Consider the following 12,948-nt stretch of genomic DNA (forward strand, 5'->3'; position numbering starts at 1 on the left):
TCACCTTTTGTGACCATTTTCTCCGAGCCGCACTGAAGAGAATGGGTCCCAGATTAGCTATTTGGGTGGTGATCACTATGTAAGCAGACAATTTCCATGCTTCTGGAAGTGCATTGACTAGCACCGGAAGTTCCACCCACAGTCCATTGACGGCTACCCATGAACTGACACCAAACAAGATTATTAATATGTCAACACTGACACTGCGGATAGAGACCTTCGGTTTAGCGCCCATTGGACTAACCTGTTAGAAAGCAAAACAAAGAAATATGTTAATATAGCTAAATAGTTAATAAATTTACGGTACATTTTTGTATTTTATCATGTAATAATATAAAACATTTTATGAATATTACCATTTAGCATATGTAAACAAGTGTTACAGAATTAAATAAATGGTTTAAATATTTGACAGCAATTTAGCAATATTTCGCTAAACGTCTGCCTATTGTCTGATTTAATCTAAGTCATCAGAAGATTCTAAATACGACTAGCAATTTTACGTGAAAAAGAAATCTGAAACTTTCTGAATTTCCCCGAATTCTCTTATCATCCTTTATAATTTCGCATTTGAGTTATGATATAATAACCATCTTGATTTCGCAAGGATTTCGTCCAGTTGCATCATGTGATCCAGTGCCTTTTAATAACCTGAGCCAGATGTTTTGAGCAGGCGACCGGCTAAAGGAAGTTTACAGAGCGGCATGTGCATTTCTATACTGTTACGAAAGGCGCTGTAAGATAGCTTCCCCACAAAGCAGTTTTAGGGTTGCCATAAAATGGCAAGGGAAGGCAGGGTTGCCACATTTGGCGGGAAATCGCCCATTTGGCGACATACCATGGACGGTTGGAGAACCTTCTGGAACGAATTCTTACCGGTTTAGCCCAGAAAGTTCTCGAACACCAGTCAAAAGCTATATAAACCCTGCTGGTACAGAGTTAGTTACGAGTGTGTGTGTGCCTCGTCGAGTGCGAGATAGAGTGTCTCTCATCTAGTTAGTCCGTGCAGAGACGATCGAGTTGACAGCCGGCCGTCGAGTGCCGAGTGGGACGTCAAGTGCATTGAAAGAGTCTCTTCGTATATCGCGGTTAGTGCATCGTCGACGGAGCGTATTGAACCGGGAACGACTGAACCGAAGAGTCGAGAGCTATGCTCTGTGTGTCGTCGAGTGCATCGTGAATTGTAGCGTGGAGAATCTCGAGAGTACGTGGAGTTCCGAGAACGACCAAGCAGAGTCGGGAGCTGTACTCTGGTGCTTTGCAGTGAAGCCGTCTTCACCGTTATTACCTGAAAGTGTGAAGGCTGTGTCGCTGAACGTGTCAGCGTGTTTATAACAGTTCGACGACTGTAAAATTGTTTTGGATCTGTCCTGATGAATACTGGCTAATAAAGTGTGTTTCGATACTCCATCAAGCGCTATCGTCGTTATTCACTCCAAATCCACACGAACCCCGTACGAACTTGAAGGAAGAAAATAACGTAACAACCGGTGTCAGAAGATAAACGCAACAATACACTAGTGGTCTTTAACTAAAATTACATGGATCGAATTCACGATCTAAAATCTGTAAGCTCCTTTCTTAAATTATATAAAGAATATATATAAAAGAAAATCTGAAATGTTTCAGATTTAAATTACGTCCAAAGGGGCGTTTTTTTAACATTTTGTGTGTTACATTTATTTAAGTTCAACAGCAATATCGCAAAATAGTTTTAAAATGAACATATCTTTTAGAATTTCCGATACAAAAATTCACGCGCTGGAGATAAAAATGTTTTTACTGTACAACGTTGCAATTGCTCGCTTTGAAATCCTTGACATTGCTAATCAAAAATTCGTTAAAGTTTTACAAAATAGGAAATCTATAATAAAACAAATTCCAAATTTCAAATTTGGTCTTCCACATACCCATACTCGTAGGAGGATTATGTCCTTCAAAATTCGATGGCTCAATGTACCGTTGTTTTATCACAATGCGAGAAATATACATACATTTATGCAGATTTTTCATTATTTAATTTCTTCAAATATAATGCAGGACTCTAACATTTGGTGGCAACAGTTTGAAAATAAATTCGCCGTTTATAGCGATTCAACGTAAAATCGCAAAGCGAAAACAATAATCCTTCAGGGATAAATCCCCTTTGGACTAAAAATTAACAAAACAAATTTAACTAAATATTTATCAACGCATACACAAGCAATAATAATAATGACGCAAAAGAAAAAATTTCAGTTTTTATATATTTTATGTCTGAAATCTAGAGGCTGGTATCCGCAAGAAATTCTCTGCTGGTTGTATTTTGTAATTCATTATAAAAATTGGTAAATTATTTGACATAATTATTTATTTGCAAATTTAGTATTGAATAGCTAAATACTAAATTTTCAAATAAACAATTATGTCAAATAATTTTGACATAATATCATAATTCATAATTATGTCATAATGACATAATTGATGTCAAATAATTTCGACATCCTGAATTAACCACCAAATAACTTTACTTTAATTTAATCCAAAAGTGGACAAATTATGTAAACTTTCTGAGTGGAACAAAACTTGAGAATAAATAATAACAACTTAATAATACAGAAAAAAAATTAAGTGAGCTTAAGTAACAAGCGAGAGCCTAAATTTGCAGACATCATTGGGGGGGGGCATTTTATTTTGGACAAAGAGACGTGAAAAATATGCAATACCCTCGCCGGGACTCAAACTACTGTCCTTCCAGTTGCTAGCCGAACGTACTTTCCAATTACGCCATGAAGGCGCACCATGTAAGAAGGAGGAAAACCTTATATTTTTAGAAAGAAAGAGAGCTTTATCAGCTTAGGTGCGGCGTGCAATACTGATTCAAACTGCCATAATAATTCAGTTCATCCAGTTAAATGTGATAGCTATAGACAAACGATGGTAACTCTCCAATCGAGAGCTCATGCGAGGGCTTTACGAGGCACAGGTAGTGCAAACCGAATTACGTTGCCAGGCATTCAGTCATCGCTACGTCACGGAAACTGGTCGAATGATTTTTTTCTATATACCGTAACTGTTGAACTTTATGTCAGTCTGGTTTCAGAACCGACCATTTACAGCGAAGCAAACACAAACTGACATTTAGTGGACGATTTCACAGAGTCTGCTGCCCTTTCAAGCATGTGCAACTTTACCTTCTTTGAATGGCTAAGGCTCAAAACCTTTTACACAAGGCTGAATGAAACTAATGTATTTTATGCCTTATGACTATAATGACGGTTAACTTATTGTATAACGCTTTCTTACGTCTTACACCAATGGCAATAATATTTTACGCATTGCGACTATGACAATAATGACAGATAGACTATTGTGTGAATGTTCCCTTACACCTTTAGCCCATCACAATAATCACAGGCAGACCATCGTTTGAACGCTCCCTTATGCTTCAAAGTATTAACTAGGATAACATTGATAGCATAGGATTAGCAAGGATAACAGTGAATGTATTTGCCAAATTTTATTTTCACTTTTCAATACATCAATTTGATGAAACTACGTACGAAGGTATCTTAAAGGCGTTAACGCACCTTATTGGTTCTCCAGCGTATAATACCAGCTAACACTAGACCACTAGTATATTGTTGGTTCTCCAGCGTAATAACAGCAAACACATGCACTTTGCGCAACTCTGAGAACGACTTACATGATGGCTTCGCGTGCTGATCTGTGTGGTTATAGCACGTGTGATTGTTTCATGTGATGAACCTAAAAATTTAATCATTTGCATAATTTGCATACATACGTCCACTATGCAATTTGCATGGTATAGCATTCGTATTTTAATCGTGAGGAATTTTATAAGTAATGTATTTATTATCACAAAATTACAATCGTTGACGGAACACAGATGCTTAAAGTATAAAAGTGTTGATACAAATGATTGAAGTAATTCAAATATCCAGAATAAGCCGTTTAATATGCAAATGTGTTCTCAATAATGAACAAGCGTTAAAAGTTAATTATATAATTCCTTATAAATAACGTATGATCATTTGGAATGCGAAAGAACAGATACTACTAAATGGCAAAAATATATTACCTGAAAAGCAAAACAGTCAGTTAAGTGCAAAGCTAATGAGTAACGTGTAAAATATTTATTTAATTATTGCTACGGAAATCATTGCTAAAATAAGAAATGAATAAAAAATGTATTTGTTGCACTCTCTTCTTAAGATACCGTTGCATGCGTACGGGTTCGTAATAAATTGAATGCACAAATCCGATATTAGGTTTATAAAATTTATTTTTATCAAAAGAAATCTTTCAGAACTTTGGAATTTTCTACAGGAATATTTGTATAAGAAGTGTTCATAGTATCACACAGTATATCACTTGAAACTATTAAGAACGTTAAACACAGGGCAATGCAAAGCGCATCTAAAGAGAAAACTAATCACGCTAAACTCGCAACAATAACAATAGCCAACAACTCAGAGTAGATGCTCTCTCTTCGGCCTTAAATACCTTTCAACCGGCCGCGAGAGATTTCTAGTACTTTCTGCTTCTCGAAATTACTGAAAAGCAATACGAGGGTGGATTTACGGTTACAGCTAATATGGTTACAGCTAATAACATTTATTCAATTTCAATTCAAATTACCGAGATACATAAGCCACATGCCTCTGTATTCTTACTTTTACGACATAGCTTTTTCTTAAAATTCGTCTTGCGCTACATTACGCAGAAAAATACAACAATTTTTATTATAATTCTACTAAAATTGTCTATCTAAATGCAAAATTCATAACAATACTTATGTACTTCCAATAATTTTGTGATGTAATATTTATAATGATTTCCCTATTGTAATTATTGAAATTTAAACTAATTTTGCTTACTAAGCTCGAAAATCTATAGAGAGGCATTTACTTTCTACAGACACAACTATTAAAAATATACTGCTGACTCTAAGCCTCACCGATAATACAGATCGCGTGCTTCGCTTACGTAAACCATCTTGGTAAATAAATATCATTACATCTTCAGAACGCCCTTTAAACTTTCGCAGCTTCTCGCATAAAATAATTCTTCAATTTTAGCTTGCTACATCACCATTTTCGTATACGTTCTTTTTGTTGTATTTCAAATTCTAACAATTTTTATTGACAGATCGTGATATCTTTTGCCTGAAATTCATTTTAAAATATGGGGTTGTAAGATTTGCCTGAAATGGAAGAGATAGCTGTAAAAGTTTTGCAGAAATATAGTACTTTGCCGCAAAATCATTAAAAGAAACAAATGCAAAGAATTTATTCCTAAAGCGATCGCCACAAAATTTCCACCAGATCAAAAATTCACTTCTAAGCAAGTTTATCGATTGAATTTTACGGGCAAATAACTAATTAAAAGATAAAATATGTATGCAATAACACGTATGTATTAAATAACTTTTTGCGCAGGTATAAATCATTATTATTTTTCTGTTAAAAGAGCCAAATTTTGCCAAATTAATTGTGCTAACATATATCAGTATCCTTTGTTATAATTGGGTAAGCAAACAAGTCGTACCTATTCATAGCAAAAATTAAGATACATATAATCATGTTACAGGCATTTGATACTGCATTCCTAGAATACAGTTTTATCTAATGCTACTCAGATATTCTAAAGAAAACTAAATACATTTGAAATATTGTATTGTATTTATCGATACCTGAATCCACGCCCTCTGTTTGTGAGATGAATCATATGCTTATCTATTTGTCTGTATCTGCGTCACAATAATCTTATATCATACAAATCAATGCAGATGTTACACAAATTTCTAAACATCAGACATCGAAATTAAAACCCTTCTGCAATAAATATATCTGTATATTTTACGGTAGTAAATGATGAATAAGACTAATATCTCGATATATTTGACTAATACATTCATGACACACTAAGCATTGACCAAATTCAGACCAAGCGCTTCATATGCGAGCCAGAGTTTATACGACGTAAAAAATTCATGTGCTTTCGAAAATTACCAAAACATTTCCAATATATCTGTCGAAGAAACTTTCCCTAAGAGGAGCTTCGCAGTTCAAATGAGCATTATTCAAGGAACAATCGTATTAGTATACATTTAGAAGCACTAAGACGTCATTAGGCGATTCGCTACAAACGACTGTTATGACAATAAGATTGCAACTTTACATACCTGAATAGAAACAAAGGGGGAATTCATGTTCTTTGCTGTGTTATGAACTATATCGTATAAATGTTACCGAGAACGTGTATAGTAATAAATAATAATAAACTGTCGTTAACAGGCGGTATTACTAATGTCGAGCGAGCACTGAATGTTGATAAGGCAGTGGCGAAAGCGATCACTTCGAGACTTTGGTCTAATAAATAAAGGAACACGATTACTCTATTCACCCTTTACCGATAACATGTAATCTTTGACGTAAAAGAATAATATATTTCTGCAAAGATGCATCGAACAGCGTGAGCTATATCGAAACTGAAACTGTGTAGCACACTTTTTACACTCATCTCTCGATTAATCGAGGTAATACGAGGGACATCCACAATTGATTCAAAATCATTGTTAATCCGACTGAAGTTAAAAAGCAGAGAGGAAGAAAGGGGAATATCCTATTATATAAAAAGAAAGTACTTACAGAACAGAAAAATAAACATCATTAATAGTAAGTTATAAATGACATTAAAGAACAATATTAGCACAGAACTTTAAAGCAAAGTTCATATTCACGTAAAAACATTTCATAAAAAAATGGTAAGAGGCGAATTAGAATTTATTCTTTTTAGCAGATATCATCCGTTATCATCATCGTTATTCCATTCAGTTTTCTTTGCCTTTTCGCATTTTCGAATTTTCCGTAGTACAGGGTGCGGCAGCGTTCATAGCGAAATTTGACTTGCGTAGTACAATGACGTACTGCATGAATGCGCGCCAGCTCGTGCCGCATTCGTGCACTAATGAGCTGCCATTTCGAGTGTGACAGAGGTATGGATCGGTGAAGTGCATAACATCATGCCTTTGCTGTTGAAAGTTATTTCAAAAATAACTACTCTGTTATTCCTACCCAGCGTCCATTTCGGCAACATTTCAACATGGGACGTCATGGGAAAGTTTCAGATGGACAGACCATTGTGAGGTGGGTAAATGCATTTTGAACAACAGGTTCTGTTTACAATGGCAAACCGAGAAGTAGTGAAAGAACTGTGCGGACACCAGAAGCCGTAGAAAATGTTCGCGCTGCAATATTGCGTAGCCCAAAAAGATCTCCTTGTGGTCATTCGCAAACTTTGCATATGTTCGATCGCTCATTTAGGAGAATATCCCAGGCAATCCCGTCGGCAATGTCATACCTTTAACTATTAATTGACATAAGAGGTAATAAATAAATTACAGTTACTGTCTTATGGTGTGTTTATAATATCCTACTATGAACGCTGCCGCACCCTGTAGTTTCGAATTTTCTGTAGACTATCGACTGGACGAACCGCGTGCTATGATGTTTCAAGCCGTTTTAATGTCTAGTTTGTGAAGTCAGCGTGCATTTGCAGCTAACTTCACAAACTTCACTTGCAGCCAACTCCATCTAGGCGTGCATTTGCAGCATTTGTGAAATATTCCTCATACAAATGTTTACATTTCTGGTTATATGTATTTTTATGAAGCGTACATTCCAGAGTTACAGGTCCCGTACGTGGATACGTTTGCTATTCGTTTGGAGCTGGAACTTTGCACAGTGGTTACATTATTGAGGACAGTTGCACATTCTGGTACATGGGATGCAACTGTGGATTAGACACGGTCTTCATTTTCTTGAGTTTATACTCCGAGTTAAGCAAGGAGAGGAGGCGAAAGCAAAAAAAAAATTAAACTGAAGTAAGAGGCAGAACAGAATTTTTACTCTACTTATCTGCTTTGCTTTACTTTTCTTAAGAGATTTTGTTCGTTTGTAAGGCTCATTTATTCAGTGTTCACATGTTTACTCTTTATTAGCACAGAATATTTTGTTGCTGTTCATGGGAATTTATATTAGATTCTGCATTTGTTATATTTGCAGTTCTCTAAAAGACTAGTTTTTGATGGAGATTATTAACAGAGAATTCGCATTTTCGTTAATATATTTAATTATTTCTAACGCTCGGTTTAGGGCTTGTTAGCCTTTGATACCAGGGTTCTTCGCCGTTATTTTCCATACAAAGTTTTGTCTTACAAAGGTGGTTTGTAACAATAATTTTTCCATCGTTTCTAGAAAAAAAAAAAAAAAAAAAAAAAAAAGGCTGGCGACCAGAGAATTAACCAGAGATCTCCGCAATTGTAACAATAATTTTTGCATCGTTTTGCAATAAAAACTGGATTTAACCAGAGATTGTCGCACCTCACTTAATCGGGAGTTAATTGTAGATATTTTCAAATTACTCAACGTACTTACACTGCAACTTTGAAATAGGTTCAGGTTCATCGCAATTTTGAAATAGGTTCAGGAAATAGGTGTTTCTGGCATTTCCGTGGTCGAGATTATAAAGTCATGATAGAATCATACTGTTTGTTTTTCGGAGGTGTTCTCCCTTATATGCTTGAAATATAAGCCAGTTTCTACCGGAAAGTTCTCCGGGACACAGTTCACACTCTTACTTAAGAATATGGCCGTGGCGTACTTTGGTTTTGGCAGTTCAATCCAAAATTTGATCTCGACGAATGGAATCATTGCATGAATATTTACGTTACTTTATGTTTAATGAGAATATAAACCTGATTTCCTGAAAAATTGTCGCACAAAAGCATCTTTCACTTTAGGCTGACAGTTTTCACGTGTTTTGCTGTCAGAGGTTGTGGTGTTGCTGGCCTTGATCGTATAAAGTGTCGATACTAAGAATATCGAGTACAAATTAATTTTGCGTAAATACTTAAACTAAAATTTGGTGTTTAGTACATTGCATAATCATTACTAAATAGATTAACAAGACTTACCCACTGATACATGCATGAGCCGATTAATTTCTTTTTCCAATCACATTTTTATTTCAATACACATACTTTCTGGATTAAATAAGACATATTTATCACACACATATACATACTAAAATATCATAACTTAGATACTCGCAATGCGATAACTCAAATGGAATGTCCGTGGAGTGCCGACGCGTGACTATTCGCGCAATCCTGTTCCATCGAATAATTTTGCGGTTGAAACTTGATGAATTCTATCTTCATATTATCGCGCTGTCTGGTTACACACTAATAAGCTCTTCTTTTTTCCTTTTACATTCATATGATCTTTACACACATCGCACGTGGTGACACATTGCTGGTCCAGCACATCTTGAAGTCGAACAGTTACTTATATTCTGCTTGCGCGTTTATTTTATTCACAAATTCCACACACTTGCGCGTATATTATATTATTCACAAATCAAACTTTTACTTTAAGTACTGGATTTCTTCATTCTGCTTCTTTCTCGGCAAAATTAGACAGGAACAAATGGCGACTGCTGAGTGTGTGTGGCCCGAAGGCCCACACACTCGCTAAACTCGACGTCAGGCAGCAAGAGGGGAAAAACGAAAAAGAGAGAGAGACAAACCAGTCCTTCCAGTATTTATACCTTTCGACGCACGTGCTCGCGCGTGATAACGATACAAGAATCGATGTAGCCACAATGTTCTCACATTCCCTCCGGCCGAAGAAAAAAAAAATTTGTCCCATCACTGGACAAATGAAATCCCTCTCTGCTGGACACACTTGAACTTTCGTCTGCATTTCACACCAATCTTTACATCATTTGCAAAGGCACTGCAGTTTATCATTTCGTCGGCACTCCATACATTTCACATTACACGCACACAGTTGAGCTTTCGTATGCACTATACACACATAATTGACATTAATTTTTCACATTGCTTGAGAAAAAAAACACAGCACTTTAAACACTTTGTGATACACATTTTTTTACATTCTTACATTAGTATTATTCTTTTACGTACTCATGCATGTCTACTCTTTCCTAAAATATCACCACAGATGCGATTCCAGGCAATGAAAATTTGGCACTTAAGACACATAATTTACAATTCACATATGATTAAATATCCAATCAATCACTTAAACTAAGAACATTTGCATTATCAATTTTGATGGAACTCCTCTTAACCATTGTTTACCTTATTTCATTCTTTACATTTTAGAATCACATTCACTATTTCATTACATAGCTACTTTTATCATTTGATCATATTCATTTTACATATACATTACATATACCAATATGTCATGACATTGTTACAAGCTACAGCTACATTTGTATTAGATCCACTACTAAATTACATACCTTCAATTTGATTCAGCAGTAAGACAAGGAGATTTGAACCACACTTTTTTTTTTTTTTTTTTGAATCTGCAACCTAGTAATCAATGAGACCCTGCATAGTATAATTCAATTCTTCTGGTATGTGGACCAGCCAACTCTACCAAAATCGTGCAATTAGCGCTTTATTACACTAAATTGATCCATACCACACATGATCATCATTCATTATCTAGCTTGTACACATACTACATTCTTATGATAATCACAACTTCTTTACACTTTTTTTTTTTTTTTGATTTGCTGATCGACAATTTACATTTGTGTTATACTCCTAATCCTCATTTTGTGTTGAATCTACTCTTGAAGGCTTTTGTAAAGACAATTTACTTACGTGAACTTTAGTGGTTTTATTCTCTAATTGTATTATATAATTATCATTTCGTAGCTTTTTAATGATCTCATATGGCCCCTTGTATTTTGGATGTAACACCCTTCTATCAGTAAATTCCTGCATAAAAACTTTATCCCCTGATTTCAATTCTGGAATTTTTCTCCCTTTCAAATATTTTTTTGCACAATTAAAGTATTCATCCTCATTTAATTTTACTTGTTGCTTATCTCTACTCAATTGTTCCTTTATTCTTTTGGAATATTCCTGAAAATCTTCTGCTAATTTAAGAGGATCATTGCTATCTATGGGAGTATTTAATGTTCTACCGAAAAATAGTTCTGCTGGTGAAAATTGAGTTACAGAATACAGTTTAAACATCAGTACTTTTTGTGGCCATTCAAATATTTTGTTTGATATTGCTGCAATTGATTCTTTCATTACCCTGTGAACTCTTTCAATCAACCCATTGGACTGTGGATAATAAATTGAACTTTTTCTGTGTTCTATTTTAAGCGATTTTAAAAATTGAGTAAATTCTGTGGAACAAAAATAGGAACCGTTGTCTGATAACAAGATTTTTGGAATGCCAAATCTGGCAAAATAATCATTTAAAGATTTTATGATGGATTGAGAAGTGCAGTTGTTTAACGGAACTGTTTCCAAATATCTGGAATAATGATCAATGATAGTGAGTACATAAAACTTATTATCTATGGATCTTGGCAGTTTACCAACTATGTCTATAGCTATCATCTCTCCAGGAGCAAGATCTTTCTTAGGAATTAGACGTGGCAGAGTGTTGTGAGGTCTAGACTTATTTTGTAAGCAATCTGAACAATTTTCTACAAAACGTTTCGTATCGCTGTACATACCTTTCCAGTAATACTTTGCCTTTACAAACTCATATGTCTTTTGAATACCAAAGTGAGGCGCATGAACTGTCTGTAATACATCTTTAATTAATGCCTTAGGAATTAGAATTTTATTCTGGATACTTCTGTCTTTCTTTCTCATATTTACAGGTTTTAATTTTATCATTACTACATCTGTATGACTATCAATAAAATATTGTTCTACACTTTCTTTGTGGTTATCCTGTAATTTTTTTATAATTGATTTTATGTCTGGATCACTTTGCTGTTTACTAATTATGTTTTGAATAGACAAATTATCATTGGTCTTAAATATATTTACATTGTTTACCACTACATCCTCTGAAACTCTTGACAAGTAGTCTGCTGGGTTTTTTAAACCAGGAATATGCTCCATCGTGTATTGAAATTCCTGTAAATATAACAACCAACGTGCTACAATATCTGGCTGTTTGTCAAGACTAATATGGAAAGTCAGAGGTTTAGCATCCGTTAATATTATAAATTTTTTCCCATACAGATGTTCGTGAAATTGCTTTACTGATCTGAAGATTGCATAAAGTTCTCTCCTAATTGAAGGATATCTAGCCTCAGCAGGTGTTAAAATTTTTGAGTAAAATTGTACTGGGAAAAACTTTTTATCAGTTTTTTGCATTAATATGCCACAAATGGCTGATCTAGAAGCATCGGTTACTAAATATAAAGGTTTATCATTTTCTATGTTTTTTATTGTGGGTTTTTCTAAAATTAATTCTTGTATTTTATCTAATGCATTTTGGCATCTCTCGTTCCACACGAATGGTATATTCTTTCTTGTTAAATTTACTATTGACTTGACAATTTCTGCATAATTAAAAATTAAGTGTCGAAAATAATTTACCATGCCTATGAATGTTTGAACCTCTTTCACATTTCTTGGCCTAGGAAATTTGGCTACTTTCTGAATATTCTCCTCTGAAGGAGCAAAACCATTCTTATTAACCGAAAAACCTAAATACGTAATCTCTTGTTTACATAACTGCAATTTGGCTGGGTCTAATGTTAAATTAAATTTTTGTAACTTGTCAAACACCTTTTGTAAAATAATTACTAGTTCATTTATACTGTTAGCTGCAACAATTATGTCATCTAGAAAATATTGTAAATTTGGACCCTGCAATTCACCTAAACATTTTGATATTAGAGTATGGAAATAAGCAGATGAATTTTTTGCACCAAAAGGTAACCGAGTTGGTTGAAAATTGCCAAGTTCCGTGCAAAAGGCTAATTTTTCTTTATCTTTCTGATCTAACTTTATTTGAAAAAATGCTGACTTAAGATCTAGCACACAATAATAACTTTTACCTGCTATATTATGCAAAATATCTG

General features: G+C 34.6%; 1 protein-coding gene across 6 annotated transcripts in view; it reads right to left on the reverse strand.

Annotated features, from left to right (window-relative positions):
• LOC118192035 (solute carrier family 52, riboflavin transporter, member 3-A-like) overlaps positions 1-12,948 on the reverse strand; it is a 99,596-nt gene that overhangs the window by 29,851 nt on the left and 56,797 nt on the right. For 5 of the 6 annotated variants that reach the window (XM_035362913.2, XM_085826631.1, XM_035362916.2 and 2 more), the window contains one exon: positions 5-244. In XM_035362913.2, the coding sequence (XP_035218804.1) occupies positions 5-244 (240 nt within the window). Of the gene's footprint in view, positions 1-4; positions 245-6,187; positions 6,346-12,948 lie in introns of those variants that run through there. The other variant, XM_035362914.2, reaches the window with a different exon arrangement.

The sequence above is a fragment of the Stegodyphus dumicola genome, chromosome 1, assembly GCF_044657685.1.
Source record: "Stegodyphus dumicola isolate Sdum_Otavi_A_Nest chromosome 1, ASM4465768v1".
In the NCBI taxonomy this organism is placed as follows: domain Eukaryota; kingdom Metazoa; phylum Arthropoda; class Arachnida; order Araneae; family Eresidae; genus Stegodyphus; species Stegodyphus dumicola.